The 16091-nt window shown below is 41.5% G+C and overlaps 3 protein-coding genes across 4 annotated transcripts in view; 1 reads left to right on the top strand and 2 right to left on the bottom strand.

Annotated features, from left to right (window-relative positions):
- Positions 1–2364, top strand: part of LOC107750097 (mediator of RNA polymerase II transcription subunit 17) — an 11593-nt gene extending 9229 nt beyond the window's left edge. Inside the window, exons 12-13 of the mRNA XM_016565366.1 lie at positions 1762–1921; positions 2049–2364. Of these exons, the coding sequence (XP_016420852.1) occupies positions 1762–1921; positions 2049–2257 (369 nt within the window). The 3' untranslated portion in view covers positions 2258–2364. The remainder of the gene's footprint in view (positions 1–1761; positions 1922–2048) is intronic.
- Positions 2365–2872: 508 nt separating this feature from the next.
- On the bottom strand, positions 2873–8447 carry vstm5 (V-set and transmembrane domain containing 5). The gene is made up of 4 exons (XM_016565390.1): positions 8057–8447; positions 4057–4383; positions 3821–3964; positions 2873–3442 (listed from the first exon to the last, which is right to left on the bottom strand). Exons 1-4 carry the CDS (start codon positions 8127–8129, stop codon positions 3411–3413), a joined length of 576 nt encoding a protein of 191 aa, XP_016420876.1. The 5' UTR covers positions 8130–8447; the 3' UTR covers positions 2873–3410.
- Positions 8448–12056: 3609 nt separating this feature from the next.
- Positions 12057–16091, bottom strand: part of LOC107750096 (transmembrane 4 L6 family member 1) — a 7688-nt gene continuing 3653 nt past the window's right edge. The window contains exons 4-6 of one of the 2 annotated variants that reach the window (XM_016565365.1): positions 13341–13486; positions 12923–13109; positions 12057–12799 (exon numbers count right to left, since the gene is read on the bottom strand). In XM_016565365.1, the coding sequence (XP_016420851.1) occupies positions 12785–12799; positions 12923–13109; positions 13341–13486 (348 nt within the window). In that variant the 3' untranslated portion in view covers positions 12057–12784. Of the gene's footprint in view, positions 12803–12922; positions 13110–13340; positions 13487–16091 lie in introns of both variants that reach the window. The other variant, XM_016565364.1, reaches the window with a different exon arrangement.

Below are 16091 nucleotides of genomic sequence, written 5' to 3'. Positions count from 1 at the left end.
TCTGTGTGTGTGTGTGTGTGTGTGTGTGTGTGTGTGTGTGTGTTCAGGTCTGCAGCTGTCCATCTCTCTCTGTCACTCCACTGGAGAGAAGAAAATCCAGAGAGCCTCACCAGACAAGAGCAAACCAGACGACCACCTGTATGTGTTAGAGCACAACCTCCACCAGCTGATCCGAGAGGTACACACACATCACAGCAGACGCACGAGTCTGGAGCGCCGTTCCTCCGCCTCCTCATCTGTGTGTGTGTGTGTGTGTGTGTGTGTGTAGTTCCACAAGCAGACACTGAGCTCAGTGGTGATGCCTCATCCTGCCAGCTCTCCGTTCGGCCACAAGCGCTTGCGTCTGGCGGGACCCATGGCCTACGACAAAGCAGAGATCAGCTCGCTGCAGCAGAGCGAGGGACTCCTGGAGAAGATCATCAAACAGGCCAAACACATCTTCCTGAGGAGCAGGTGAGCATCTCACACAGAGGAGTTCAGAGAGTGATTGTACATCTGTGTTTGTCTGCTTGAGATCTCTCCACTTAGTAAAGATTATCTAGTAATCATATATGAATACAGTGTAGTTATGGAAGGCTGCATCTGAACTGTGAAACTGGGTAAAGAAATGAGTGTTAGACAGGCTTGTTTCAGCATCTAAGCCAAGTACAAATAATTTAGGGCTGTGAAAAACATATATTTGTGGTGTTTGATTTTTTTCATGTATATGTGAATTATGTGAATTATGTATGTGTGTGTGTTTTTTTTTATAATTTTCACTGATCAGTTTCCGTCAGGTGCAGTATATTTCAGATCCAGGCTCACTGGTCCAACATCAACTCTGTGTATGAGTCCAGCGTCAAAGTGCTCATCACCTCGCAGGGATACGAGCAGATCTGCAAGTATGAGCTGATAACAGACACACATCAGCAGCAGTTACTGAGAGGACAGGCCTCACTCATGAAACAGCATCACACACTTCTGCAGACAACCACTCTTTGAATGTTTTATAATGGATTGAACGCGACACGGTTTATCATTTGTCATAAACATCCTTTATTGTTATAAAAATATCATGAGTCTATTTGCTTATTTCAAATATAGAAAATTTTTTCTAATTTCTTTCATACGTAATGACAGGAGATATGATCGTATGATTGACAGATCTTGAGTGAACGCGCTCTAGTAATTCATAACACTCGCGCTCATGGAAGAAAATGGACAGTGCTACCACTCTCACTCTTTTGTGTAACAGCAGCTGCTCCGGTCACGTGATCTAAGCTCAAATCTGATTGGACGGCCCGTTTCATCGCAGAGCGACGGGGAAAAAATCGACACACGACATTAAAAAAATCCTCGCTTTTTCGCCATCGCACCGAACATTCGCGGTTAATTAAACAACTCCGCGTTAACACTGATAGTCTCAAATGTCCTGCTCAGGTCGATCCAGCTGCAGCTGACGTCTTAATGCTGGATTTGTTTCAGCTTTTGTCTTCTCCTGATGTTAACTGATGGACTGGAGTGCTGTGGATTACTTGTGGATTATTGTGATGTTTTTATCAGCTGTTTGGACTCTCATTCTGACGGCACCCATTCACTGCAGAGCATCCATTGCTGAGACACTGATGCAGTGCTACATTTCTACAAACCTGACGAAGAAACAAACTCATCCTGATCTCAGATGACCTGAGGATGAGCATGTTTCAAGCAAATTTTCATTTTTGTCTGAACTCTGGCTGTCATAATGTCATGTGTGTGTGTATGGTGTGTGTGTGTGTGCAGATGTCGCAGCATCAGGTTCACGCTGTGCAGCAGCTGGCTAAAGTCATGGGCTGGCACGTGTTGAGCTTCAGTAATCACGTGGGCCTCGGCCCCATCGAGAGCATCGGGAACGCCTCCGCCATCACAGTCGCGTCTCCCAGCGGAGAACATGCCATCTCAGGTGCGTCTGAGCCAGCGTTACACATGCTTTATTACAGCGGTGATCTGACCTCACGGCAGGGCATGGAGATCCAAACAGTAATGCATGATGAACCTGAAGGACAGTACATGTGTCTGTCTGTCTGCAGTGCGCAACGGTCCAGAGAGCGGCTGCAAGGTGCTGGTTCAGTTCCCGCGCAGTCAAGCCAAAGAGCTGCTCAAGAGCGACGTGCTGCAGGAGGGCAGATGGACGCACCTGAGGGGCCCTTACAGGGAGGTGCACTGGGGCCGCATGGAAGGAAGAAACTTTGTGTACAAGATGGAGCTGCTGATGGCGGCCCTGACCCCGTGTCCCTAGAGCCCGCTGGGGTCTCACGTTGATTTGATGCATCTCTTCACCGTTTGCTCACTCTGCCATTTTTCTAAGAAAAGGCCAGCGATGGCCAAAACACTTGTTAGAAATAAAACATTTGTACTTCCAGCTCTGCATTCTTCCTTTGTTGTGAAGGCACATGTGTGACCCTGAACCACAAAACCAGTCATAAGGGTCCATTTTTTGAAATTGACATTTATGCATCATATAAAAGCTGAATAATCTTTGTTAGGATAGGACAATATTTGTCTGAGATACAACTATTTGAAAATCTGGAATCTGAGGGTGCAAAAACATCAAAATATTGAGAAAATCATCTTTAAAGTTGATCAAATGAAGTTCTTAACAATGCATATTACTAATCAAAAATTAAGTTTTGATATATTTACTGTAGGACATTTACAAAATATCTTCATGGAACATGATCTTTACTTAATATCCTAATGATTTTTGGCATAAAAGAAAACTTGATAATTTTGACCCATACAATGTATTGTTGGCTATTGCTACAAATATACCCCAGCGACTTAACACTGCTTTTGTGCTGCAGGCTCACATGTGTACAAACAGAAGAAAGCAATCCTTCTATACACTGGAAAATCTAAAGACAAACTACGTTTAATGAGAACAACAAGTGCAGGTAATCATCATTATGCAAAGATATTTATTTCGAACCTTTACAATCGAAAAGATCAGACATGTCTTATCCAAAAAATCTGGAAAAAAAACATAGTAATATCTAACAAACAGCATATTTAATATTTAGCAATCATGACACTGAGCCACATTCAAATCTTTTTGTTTCATAAGAGACATTTGGACACTAAATAACATAACTGAGGAATTTCGCTAGGATTGGTACCTGAACCACAAATGGAAATTTGCCCCTGCAATATCCAATGATTTTTAAAAACATTCATCCATTAAAAATAACACACAAAGAACATTCATAAAATTTCCACCATCTGGTACTTGAGAGGACGTCCTTTGACCCTTTATAAGTATAATAGCACATGTATAAGTATGTGATTGTCCTGTTGATTGTCTGGCGCTCAGAGAGTTGGTGTTGCTGTCTGTCTGTTGATCTATATTCTGTAGAGGAAAACGCTCATCTGGTCAATCTCTATCAGTGTTTCTGTCACAGTGGCTGCAGTTCAGTCTCATTGTGCTCTGTGCAGAATGCAAATACAGAGGTTCAGTTTCATTTGCAAACGAAAAGTAATATTACATCTTATCTCATACACCTTTAAACATTCATATTCTGCCAAACACTCTTTCTGATGGATCAAATGGCCTGGGCTGCGTTTCCCAAAAGCATCATAAGCCCAAGTAATCCCAGCAGCTGAGTCCTTGGCCATCTTCAAGAATCTCTTCCATCTTTAGTTGACCCTCTGTAGTGAGTGTGTGATTACTGCATTAATGAGCATTAATTATAAGCTCTTACCTCATTCAGACACTTGGCATGCACGTTCAGGACATCTAACATACACAGCTGTGTGCACAACGTCTGTGCATTGCAATAAATGTAAATGACAGTCGATGTAGTACCTGGTAAGCATCTCCGTTGTCTCCAGGCCTTTATGAAGTTGTGTAGTTTATTCAAGAGCCACATGCACAGCATCAGAAATGCAGCCAGCGTCCCCAACACAATGATGAACACGATAAAGTACTGAATGTCCTCATACAGCACCTCTGAAACACAGTTCAAACACAGGATAGATAGACTAAAGCATTATGTCAGTGTGCATTTGTGTCTCTACGTATATCACAAACGACATGCTCACCAGTTACACTCAACACCATACACACGTCCTTGCTGTTTCCAGACGGTTCAGTCACAGTGATGGTGTAATAGCCAGAGTCTTGTAGACGTAGGTCGGTTATGGTTAGCGAGCCGTTGGGATGAGTTTGCACTCTTCCCTCGTACATTTTCGTGACGTTTGCAGCGCCTCCGAGCATCCAGGCTACGATGCTTTGCTGTTTGCTCACAGAACTGAACATCCATCTGATCGCTGGAGTCCCGGTGCATGTGATGTCCACGGAGAAAAGAGCCCTTCCCTGAACCGGTGCCGTGATAGGACTCCTCGGCACCTGGATGGTAATGGCCTGAGCTTCAGAGAGAGGAGACAGAGGAGAGATTTAGTGGATGTTAAAATACTTTGATTATATGCAAAAGCAGCATTTATGGGGCATTCTTAACCATCGTTGGTTAGTTGACTTCCAACAAATTTAGAAAGAGTAGCTGTCAACACTGTGACTCTGTAATGCTTTCAAAACATTGCTCTGTTTGTATGATGAGTCTTATGCCAATTTGGGGACAGAAGATAGTTTTACTGATGCTAGACGGGGGTTTAAGGAGCTTTTGGGAAACTTGTTAATCTTTGTAATTGGAAATAATAAAACCAACATATTACTATAATGTGCTCACAGAATCATCAGTTGTATGGAGGGCCAACAACCATTATGAGCACTGTATTATCATGCACTTTAATAAAAGAACTATGTGCTGTGACTAGGTGTCTAATCCTGCTGATTATCTGGTTTAGGTGTGTTTAACTAAGACTGAAGCTAAACTCTGCCCTCCAGGAGCAGTGCTGTGAGGGAAGAATTTAAGTGACGTGACTTGTAGGCAAAGTATGGTAACTCGTACTCAGAATTTGTCTTCTGAATTGATCCCACCCAAGTTAGAGAGTGCTGTTCATTCACTCCCTCCACCTACAGTTCCTACTAGTACTGAGAATCACACCCACAACATTCAGGTTACAAGTCCCACTCTCAAACCATTACGCCACAAATGCCTCCTCTAATTTGAGTTAGAGACTGGAAGAAATAATCAGGGCAGACACAAACTAATCTCTCAGTTGCATGACACAGAGCAACAACCTCCTACATATCGTCATCACAAAGTGTCAGTCAGGCAAGCGAGTGCATTCAGACACTGAGTGTGTTAGAAAGTCTGTTCAGACCATTTTCTGTCGAGATGCTGACTTTCTGACTTATGTATCATAGTTACGGTACTTTTGTGGCTTCAGTCCTGCCTCACAAGCAGATTTTTTAAGGTGTCATGGAGAGGAGAGGTGTCTGTGTAACAACAGCTAATCACTGGTGTTCCTCAAGGTTCAGTTCTCGGCCCTCTTTTTTTTTTCTTCATTTACACAACCTCACTGGACACGATCATAGAAGCACATGGCTTCTTTTACCACTGCTCTGCATAAGATACATATAACCTGATGATCCCACTCCTTCACCTCTGCAGACGATCCAGAATGCAGCAGTACATCTGGTCTTTAATCAGCCAAAGTTAACCCACGTCACACTCCTCCTGATCTCACTCCACTGGCTCCCAGTTGGGACCAGAAGCAAATTTAAGGTTTCGATGGTGGCTTTTAGCACTGCCACTGAAACGGCTCCTCAATGCAATCTCAATGCACTACCACAATCGAATGCTCTCTCCCTCCAGCTACAGTCATTGAACAAGCAACCTGTGGTTTTTCCTCCACAACGAGGCACAAATTCACTTTCCATACCCTTCACTCTCTCTGTTCCTCTCCAGTGGATTAAGCTGCCAACCTCCACCCAAACTGCAACTTCCATCACAACAATCAAGAAACATAATCATCTTTCTCCTCTTTTGATGTGTTCCTGCATCATTTTCCCCACATAATCAAGGTGAGAAGATGTGTCCCTCACACTGTGGATGTAGATGCAGTGAACTCTCGAGAAGATCCCTTAGGGTAAGAACATGAAAGAATGAAAACATCCAGCAGAAGTCCTCTCAGTGACTAACCCTAGTTAATGATTACCTCTCTTTAAACCAGGAACAAGTTCAGGAGGTGGAGTTCAATAGCAATGATAAGATAAACAATGATAATGTCTTTCTTATCACTGATTCTTGAGACATGGAACAAAACACGTCCAGGTTTACAAATGAAAATATTTGAAATTGTAAATGTTATGAGGGATTAAGAATAGAATGTATGTCAACGCCATCCTCCAAATTCTGAGGAAATTATTTGAAATGTTCAGATAATGTTATTCTCCTGAAGCAGGTTCTATTAGCATCTCGCATCAACAGAGAAAACAGAACGGCTTCTACATGAACTCCTTTTGTTTTGTGAAAGAAATGCTAAATTTGTCAACACGTAAGATATTCTGTCTGACGGTGGTGACGGGCCATTGACATTCAACGTGAAGTCATCATATTTTTGTGATTTTCAAGTCAATTTTAATTGTATTAAATATAAAACAGCGTTTGATTTTTATAATAATGTATAACTACTAAATGCATCTCTTTTGTGGATCGATGGTCATCACTTCTAGCAGAGTTAGGGTTGAGGGAACATAACTCTGCATAAAACATAATACAGTTCGTTTGTATTCTGATCATATGTGTTAAGATGTTTAAATGTGAATATTAAGATCCTGCTGAATGTAAATAGATAGAAGTAACAACCAATTGTTTTATTTGTTCATTTAACTGTTTTTAAAAGATACCTTGTTACCATAGCAGCAGACACACTGTTCTGAGATGAGAGAAAACAGATCATTTGTGTTCCAGTGACATATCAAAATACTTCAATGTGAATCCTGAATAAGAGCTTTATAATCAATAACATACTCACAGTTTGTTGTATTTGTTTTAATACAGTAATTGATTGATTCAATGTATTTGATAGCTAAAGTGACTACAAATTCAGCTTTCTGTCACCACCGTCAGATTAATATTTTGATCATATTTCATAATGCTATATTATATTTGTTGAGGAGTTGTTGGTCACATGTGAAAATGTAATCTGTGAATGTGTTTTGAAGTGTTAAAAACATCTTAAATTGCTTGACTGCAAATTAAGTGATGGCAAGGTAAAAAGCACATTTTGATAAAAAGAGAAACGTTGGGAGGTTGCACCAAAGCATAGTGTAGCCTATATGCAAGATACAAACATGTTGTTTAATTGGTTTGCACTCTGTTTTGTCCCACTTCTCAAGAATCAGTGTTATTACTAGTGAAATGATTCTTTGCTAAGCCCTGCCTTTAAACGCCACTGACCAATCCTAGCTTAGCAAATATCACTTCTACACTCCCCATTCCTGCTCCTTTCCAAATAAAGCTCTGCTCTGAAACTGTGTTTTTAATACAAATAACTTAGCAAGAATACCAAGTGACAGGAAAGTGAAAAGTGAGGCAGAAACAGGTTTGTCTGGCCTGACTCATTCAGTCTCCAGAATCCTTCAGTATTCACTTCAGCTGTAAGTCACATACGTGGCAGTTTTATAAGTGCTAACCATGTTGATGTGATATGTTCAGGGGTTAAGAAAGCATTAAAACAGTATTACGCCACTGTTACACGCTGTGATATTACATTAAAACACCAAATACTGCAGCACCAAACTCACACAGGATTACTATAACCTTATTATAGCAATTGCAGAGAAATTCTGTTTAATGTTAGAAAGTTTAGTTTGGAAGGATGCATAAACAAATACCTGAACAGTTCAAACTAAAGCATTGCAATCACAATATTATTGTTCTTAATAATATGCATTCATGTGATTACTTTTTCTTTAATCATAACACCTTTGCACAAATGTTTATCTAACTGTGTAAATGAGGACATAACATTGACGTCTGTTGTTTTCCATATAAAGTGATTTATAATGACTACAGACTAACCCAAGTTCAAACCCTAAAAATACACTTTTGTCCCAAAGCATATCTTTGTAAACTTATACAAACACATAAAAGCACACACACACACACACACACACATTTATATATATACTTACTGTAATGGCAGAGACTGAAGATAAGGTAGAGTATCTGTGTATTCTCAGACAAACGAATGCATGCGGGCCTCATTAGACTGATTCCTCCATATATCTATATGCAAGTAACATGTGATTGTGTTTATAGCTCAGTCATAACTCTAAACTTTCACCCTGTCCTTCTCTGCTACCCATTCTCCTTATGCCGCTCTTTATCTTCATCTCCCCTGTTTATCTTTGCTGCTGTCGTTTTCTCTTTCCCTTTCAGTATTTGCTCCCTTTCGCTCTTTTTCCTGTCTGTCCGATCTGCTCATACACCAAGACGCATTCACTTACAGGACTGAACTATGATACTGATCAGACCGGTTTAGCAGCCGGTGACGCACACACACACACACACACGCACACTCTCTCACACACACACACACACACACACTCTCTCTCTCGTGCGCATGTGCTGGGTGAGTGGGCGGAGTGTTGAGCAAGAGCGTGTGGCTGTTGTGTGAGGTACGAGTGGTCTTTACTTCTCTATCTTTGTTTTTTTGCCTATTTGTTTTGTTTTGTTGGGTTTTCTTTGTTTAACGTTGGTGGTTTTCTAAAAAATAGAGAAGTGAGTGTCGTGTTTTAGCCGGGGCATCCACTCCCACGTGTTGGGAGCATGGCTGCCCGAGGCAGCGGGAGTTTTAATTCATTGACAAGGCGTCATGGTGTGAAGATAGATTCAACCGCTAGTATAGAAGATTGTGGATTAGCCGTGGGGGAAGAGATTGGACATGACAATATCTTGTCAGCGTCCCGTATGAATGGCGCTGTTGTTGTATTTTGCGAAAACAGTTGATTTAGCAAATCAGTTAGTGCAGAACGGGATTGTGGTTAAAGGTATATTTACACCAGTGCTTCCTTTGTCCACACCTTCCAAAAAAGTGACATTGTCAAATGTGCCGCCCTTTATCCCTAACGAAGTGTTGACCAATTTGCTTGCGCATTATGGTAAAATAGTTTCACCTATAAAGATGATTCCAATTGGTACTAAGTCACCCCTCCTGAAGCATGTTGTGTCATTTAAGCGTTATGTTTATATGATTTTGCAGGAGCACCTTGATGAACTGGATTTGTCCCTGAATTTTCGACATGAGGATTTCAACTATGTTATTTTCGCTACAACAAACAATATAAAGTGTTTTAATTGCGGTGGAATGGGACATTTGATTCGTGCGTGCCCAAATAGGGTGGATAAGTTGAATGAGGCGCCTTTACCGGTTGTGAATGATGAGAATAGGTAGTTGATGTGAATGAGGCGGAGAACAGATTAGATATTGCGGACGCTGTGGGTGAATGTTCTGTTCATCGTGAAAGCAGCATGTTATCCGAATTGGACGATTGTACTTTTAAAACGCCGCAGAAGCGAAGGTTAGAGCAACGTCCTTCGGATAAGCAAGCAAAGAAAGGATTTAATTGCAATTTAAGTCAAACTGACACGGAAAATGAAAGTGATTTCTCAGAATGCAGCGTAACGTGCAGTTTGCCGCAAAGTGGATTCTCCAGTAGGAGCTATAGTGCAGATGATATTAAATCCTTTCTAAAGGAAACAAAGAATGTGAGAAAAGTTCGCATTGAGCAATATTTTCCGGATGTGATACAATTCATTGATAAAGTGAGAATATATAGGAATGAAGGGTGTTTTAGCAATCAAGAAGTATATCGTCTTAAGAAAATACTTGTAAAGCTCAATACTCAGTCGGAATCCAATGTCAGTAATGAAAAATAATCAGCATGTTTATGTGAGTTTTTGTTTGTTGAGCCTAATTTGCTTTTGGCTTTCCTTATTTATGGGAGAAATAAATATTGCTTCTCTCAACGTAAATGGGGCTAGAGAAGGAAAGAAGCGTTTCCAACTTTTTGAAATAGTCAAACAGAAAAAAGTCGATGTTTTATTTGTGCAGGAGACTCACAGCGATGAGTTGAATGCGTGTGATTGGGCCAGAGAGTTTGATGGAATGTCCATATTAAGTCATTTGAGTTCCACTAGTGGAGGTGTTGCAATTTTATTTGCTAAAGGTTTCATTCCCTGTTCATGTCAAGTGGAAGAGATCATAAAAGGCAGACTTTTAAAGATCAGAGCCCAGTTTGAGAATTGTTTTTTTTGTTTTTATCTCTGTATATGTTCCTACTAGAGCAGTTGAAAGGATGTGCTTTTTAGATACTTTTTTAGATACAAAGCATGCTGAAAGTCAATGGTGGTTTAAGTGCCCCCTTTAATATTAGCAGGGGTATAAGACAAGGGTGTGCATTATCAGGAATGTTATACTCACTAGCTATTGAACCAATGTTAGCCAAATTAAGGAATAAGATTGTGGGTTTATCATTTCATTGTTCAGGGTTGCAGCATCAAGTGTCAGCATATGCTGACGATGTTATGGTGTTAATTAATAGCCAAGAAGACATTGATAATTTAGTCTCTGTGGTAAAGGATTTACATGAGATTCTGCCAGTTTTTAAAGCATTTGTAAGGTCTAGGATTATAATAGATTTGAGGTATTATAGAGCAATGAATGATGTTGAAACTTTTGTACAGCAGTGGTGTTATAGGGATGCTGTCTGTAATGTGGTGGAGGGAGAGTTGTGTTTTGATATTTTGTGGTGTTAATTTTTGATGAATTGAAAAAGTGATGAAATAAAGTTGTTTTGTTAAAAATCAAAATAAAATCTCTCTCTCTCACACACACACACAGCTTACTGCACAGTATTAAATGGTAGGTTTTTTTTCAATACAAGCAAATTGATACTGAAACTTTATTTTCGACAGTACTTATGGGTGAAGCTTTTACACTCACCGATAATTGATTTGGTACATCTGCTAAACTGATTGCTACCGCAAATATCTCATCAGCCAATCACATGGCAGCAACTCAATTAAGCATGCAGACATGATCAAGACAGTATACTGAAGTTCAAACCGAGCATCAGAAGAGGAAGAAAGCTGACTGACGTGACAGTGAATGTGGCATGCTTGTTGGTGTCAGTCGGGCTGGTTTGAGTATTTCAGAAACTGTTGATCTGCTGGGATTTTCACACACAACCATCTCTAGGACTTACAGAGAATGGTCTGATGGGTTTGTGCTGAGAGAAGGTCAACAGTAACTCAAATAATCACTCATTACAGCCAAGGTTTGCAGAAGAGCATCAACACATCGTACCTTGAATCAGATGGACAGAAGACCACACCGAGTGCCTCTCCTGTCAGCTGAGAACAGCAAACTGAGTCTACAATTCACCCGGGCTCAGCTAAACTGGACAACAGACGATTGGAAAAAGGTTGCCTGGTCTGATGAGTCTCGATTTCTGCTGCAGCATTCAGATAGCAGGGTCAGAATTTGATGTAAACCACATGAAAGCATGGATCCATCCTGCCTTATATCAATGGTTTCAGGCTGCTGGTGGTGTAATGGTGTGAGGGATATTTTCTCGGCACACTTTGGGCCCTTTTACTACCAACTGAGCATTATTTAAACACCACAGTCTACCTGAGTTCTGTTGCGGACCACCTCCATCCCTTTACAACCCCAGTCTACCCATCTTGTGACCGCAGCTTCCAGCAGGGTAACGCACCATGCCACAAAGCTCACATCATCTCAGACTGCTTTCTTGAACATGACAGTGAGTTCACTTTACTCAAATGGCCTTCACAGTCACCAGATCTCAATCAAATTACAAATGAGGAGAATAGAAGCAATCAAAATCAACAAAAGAGCAATGATACACAAGTGCTATAACAAGTCTCAGTTAGCTTAACACAGTACACATAGCAAGTTTTTTTTTTTAAATCATATAATAAATAAGAAAACAAACAGTAGTAGTGCAAAAAGTAGTTTTTGCGGGTGCAAAAGTGATTTTGACTCAATGCAAATAACATTGACAAATCAAAATTTTTTAACATTGATTCAATGGTTGCTTGCTATCAGGGTGTAAGCTGAATGTGTGTCTACACAAAAATAATCAAGGTTCATTTGCAAGGCATTGTCACAGTTTTGTGGGGCTCATATCGGATTAATTAATTTATCTTAAAATGTATCTTTTCTGTGTAACTAATGCAAAGGACACAGACAATGCACAGGACTAGATTTACACAAGCAAGTTCAACGAACTGTTGCACTTTAAGTCAACTAACAAGGGTTAGTAAGGAGATTTATTAGGTTTTACACTAGTGGATGTTTAACTCATCTTTACATACTTTAACAAAATGGATAAACGTAAGCAACTTTACAAAACTTGGAAAATATGTTTATTATATTTGATAGTTGAATATCACAGGGTTATACAAACATCATGTGTCTGAAATATTGCAACCTAATCTCATGAGAAAACTTAGCTATTTTATGAGGAGGTGATATTGCATGAATTCAACATACGATTTTTTGATAAAAAGGTAAACATGAAGATCCACCCCCAAACATAACCGTCAGTAAGATTGGATGAATTCATGTGAATTAGCCACCAATTCACCAAAATGTAAAATCACCTACGAATTGCCATGAGATGCTTTGAACATCTAGATTCATTACCTGTCAAAGGCTTCATTTATAGAGGACAAGGGTATGATTCACAAAAACTAGACATGATATTCATCATATGTGTGTTATGAAACCTCGGTGTATTTCACACGTGTGTTTCTGTAGATCTGTGTTGATGTCATTGTGTTCGTATGTATTTCTGCACAGGTCCCACATACTGGAGTGTGCTCTTGGGTTTTCATTCCATCTGTGTCTGCTGAAGCAAAAGCAATAACACATCTTTTGTGAGGCTGGTATTACACACTTTTGAAAGCAATAGTTTGCTGTTTTTGGCACTGAAAATAAACTTTATAGTAAACATGGAGAGCAAGCAGACCTGGTTCTTGTTCATGCACGTCCCACAGAGGCATCCGATCAGTCCGTTGACTACCTGTGCCAGCAGAAGCACAGCCTCCAGAGTCCCGATGCTCAAGAGAATGGAGAACAGGACCACGTTCCACATCACCACATTCTGCGGCCGCACACACACCGCCCATGACGTCTGGTTGAACAGGTAACTCTCTCTGAACAGAGGAAAGCACAGGTGTGAAAGTGTCAATGTGAAAATGAAGTGAAAACAGTATGTTCTAACATGTGATAAGCAAACCGCACAGTTTGGGGTTTTCACAATCAAGTTCTGCCAGAGAGTTTTGTGCATTTCTGAGGATGAGATTTTGTTTCCCCTGCATCCTCACAGACGCACATTATACAACTGTATAGTGTACAAACAAACGGGTCAATGTGAGTGCTGTTACTCTGCAGTGCTGTTTAGGAAGGGGTAGATGAAGATCCCGTCTCCTGTGTCACACAGAGGGCCGTCCTGCAGGCCGACGGCGGAGATGATCATACAATACAGACCTCCAGCAACACCCAACACAGACATCAGCATGGACAGCATCATCTGCAGCACACACACACACACACACACACACACACAGACACACACTTCCGTCAACTGGGTTGCTTCTTTGCCAGGGTCAAATGTAGCCTACTTGAAAAGTGTGTGTGTGTGTGAGTGAGTGTGTGTGTGTGTGTGTGTGTGTGTGTGCCTGTGTGTCTGTGTGTGTGTGTGTGATTTTGTTGCTGATTCAGATGAAGTTACTGTTCACAACTGAAAAAAATGGCAGCCCTTCTGTATCTGAAGATACATTCGAGAACTTGTTCTGATAAATTCAAATAAGAAATAAAGTTTGATTCTGTAAAGAAGTTTTTTCTTAACACTTCTGATGAATGGCTATGCTATTTTTAATTTTGTAATTTCATCTGCACATCAACAATTGTGAGATATAGATTAAGAAATACTTTTGAGATTAACTGATCTTATTTTGTGTCTCTGGAAAATAGTCATATATGACACTGTGCTTTGTTGAATATCAACGCTTTTTATGTCTATTTGTTAATGAATTGTATTTGTGGACACATCAGTGTTTTTAGATTTGTGGAGTTAAAATTATAGTTTTTATTTTGAAGTTAAACGCTGACAGTTTTATTATTATTATTTAATACTTATTGTAACTGATGAGGTTGTTATTCATTATTTCCATGAATTAGATGTACATTTCAGACATATTTGCTTTTCATTAAAACAAAGGTTATTTGAGTGAAATCATTAATTTTGCATTAATTTTTCTATGATGACATATCTTCAATTAAAATATGGGCAATTACATGTGTATATATGTCACGGTGATGCAGGAAGGAAGGCGAAGACAGGAGGTGCAGTTCAAACTCTCTTCGTTTAATGAACAAACTTAGAACACGGGCAGAATGGTGAGGGAAAACACAGCATAACATAACTGTGACCGGAAAACCAAAGACTGAACAGACTGGGGCTTAAATAGATAGACAAACAAGGGTAATTAACGGGAACAGGACGGGAGGCCTCCAGGGTGGTATCAGTTCAGGGGCCTATGGCGGAGCAGGCAGTCCAGGAGGACATGGTGGAGCAGGCAGTTCAGGAAACCATGGTGGAACAGGTAGTTCAGGGGGCCATGGCTGGACCTTGGCCTCGGCACTCGGCCCGGCCACTACAGCCAGAGACGTATAGCCTCCCCCTCAAAAAAATGTCTTGGGGGAGACTCCGGGTCCCCTGGGACCGGCTATGGGCTGGGCTCAAAAGTCCATTCCGGGCTGCTCTCGAGAACAGAAGCCCTCTCCTGGCTGGACTTGGGGACACAAGCCCTCTCGGGTCTGGACGTGGAAACCGCAGCCTTCTCAGGGCTTGACGTGAGGGCAGGAGCCCTCTCTGGGCTGGACGTGGAAACAGGAGCCTTCCTTGGGCTAGACTTGGGATCTGTGGCCCTCCCTGGACCAGACACAGGATCTGTGGCCCTCCCTGGACCATACGTGGGAACAAAAGCCATCTCTTGGCTGGACGTGGGAACAGGAGCACTCTCTGGGCTAGACTCGGGGTCTGAGGCCCTCCCTGGGCCAGACGTGGGAACAACAGCCCTCTCTGGGCTGGACATGGGAACAGGAGCCCTCCCTGAGCTTGACTCGGGATCTGAGGCCCTCCCTGGGCTGGAAGTAGGAACAGGAGTCCTCCCAGGGCTTGACGTGGAAACAGGAGACGAAGGAGGGCTGGACGGGACCAGCGGAGACGAAGGAGACTCGGGAGACGAAGGAGGGTTGAGCTCTGTGAATTGAGTGGGCTCCCTGTTGAGCTCTGTGATGTGAATGGGCTCCCTGTTGTCATCATGTCTGGCACGGACTCTGGAGAGCTCTCACGACTCTGGTCAGGGACTCTGGTCAGGGGCTAGAGCCATCTCACGACGCTGGTCAGGGGCTAGAGCCCTTTCACGGCCATCTCACGACTCTGGTCAGGGGCTAGGGCCCTCTCACGATTCTGGTCAGGGGCTAGGGCCCTCTCACGACTCTGGTCAGGGGCTAGAGCAGTGGTTCTCAACCTTTTTTTCCACTGCACCGCACTATGGTCCAAGTGCAAGTCTCACGGGCCGCACGCATATCATTTACATATTACGTCACCCATACAAACCAAACAGATTTATATTATAGCCTAAATATTATGATATCTAATCGATTACATTCATTGAAATAAATAAATAAATAAATAATTCTACTCACCATAAATAAAACACCTGATGCTGTCGGGAGCTGACTAATTTTGTGAAATTCAGCTCGAAAGGAGTAACAGCACAATGAATTTGCGATTGTAAGTTGCAGTCTGTAAGACGCGCACGTAAGCGTGACTTGAGGCGCGACATTGCAGAAAATGTGCGTTCACAAATGTAGCCTATGTTGATCCAAATATGGAAAGCACTTTCGAATTTAATAATCTGAAGTTCTCTCCAGAGATGTTTTGCAATTAAGTTTCTGCAATTAAGAATGATTGCTGTGTAGTATGGGTGTTTCCTTTTGCCTGAACATCTTCAAGTGAGTGGCAGGGCAAACCGAAAGTTGATGCCGAAAGTCCAGCACTCTCCTACCTTCACTGCTGATACTGCGACTACTCTTGTTTGTATGTGTTCCTTCGCTGGCATTTTCCA

The sequence above is a fragment of the Sinocyclocheilus rhinocerous genome, unplaced genomic scaffold, assembly GCF_001515625.1.
Source record: "Sinocyclocheilus rhinocerous isolate Xijiao unplaced genomic scaffold, SAMN03320098_v1.1 scaffold722, whole genome shotgun sequence".
Lineage (NCBI taxonomy): Eukaryota > Metazoa > Chordata > Actinopteri > Cypriniformes > Cyprinidae > Sinocyclocheilus > Sinocyclocheilus rhinocerous.
This window is presented reverse-complemented; position numbering and strand designations above follow the sequence as displayed.

What these genes read in the sequence shown, in the direction of transcription:
- vstm5 (XM_016565390.1), bottom strand. Translation starts at nt 8,129, where the DNA reads ATGAGGCCCGCATGCATTCGTTTGTCTGAGAATACACAGATACTCTAC. An exon ending in CTTCAGTCTCTGCCATTACA is followed by an intron (nt 4,384 to 8,056) that starts GTAAGTATATAT and finishes CTCTCTCTGAAG; the next exon opens with CTCAGGCCATTACCATCCAG. An exon ending in ACAACGGAGATGCTTACCAG is followed by an intron (nt 3,443 to 3,820) that starts GTACTACATCGA and finishes CATTCTGCACAG; the next exon opens with AGCACAATGAGACTGAACTG.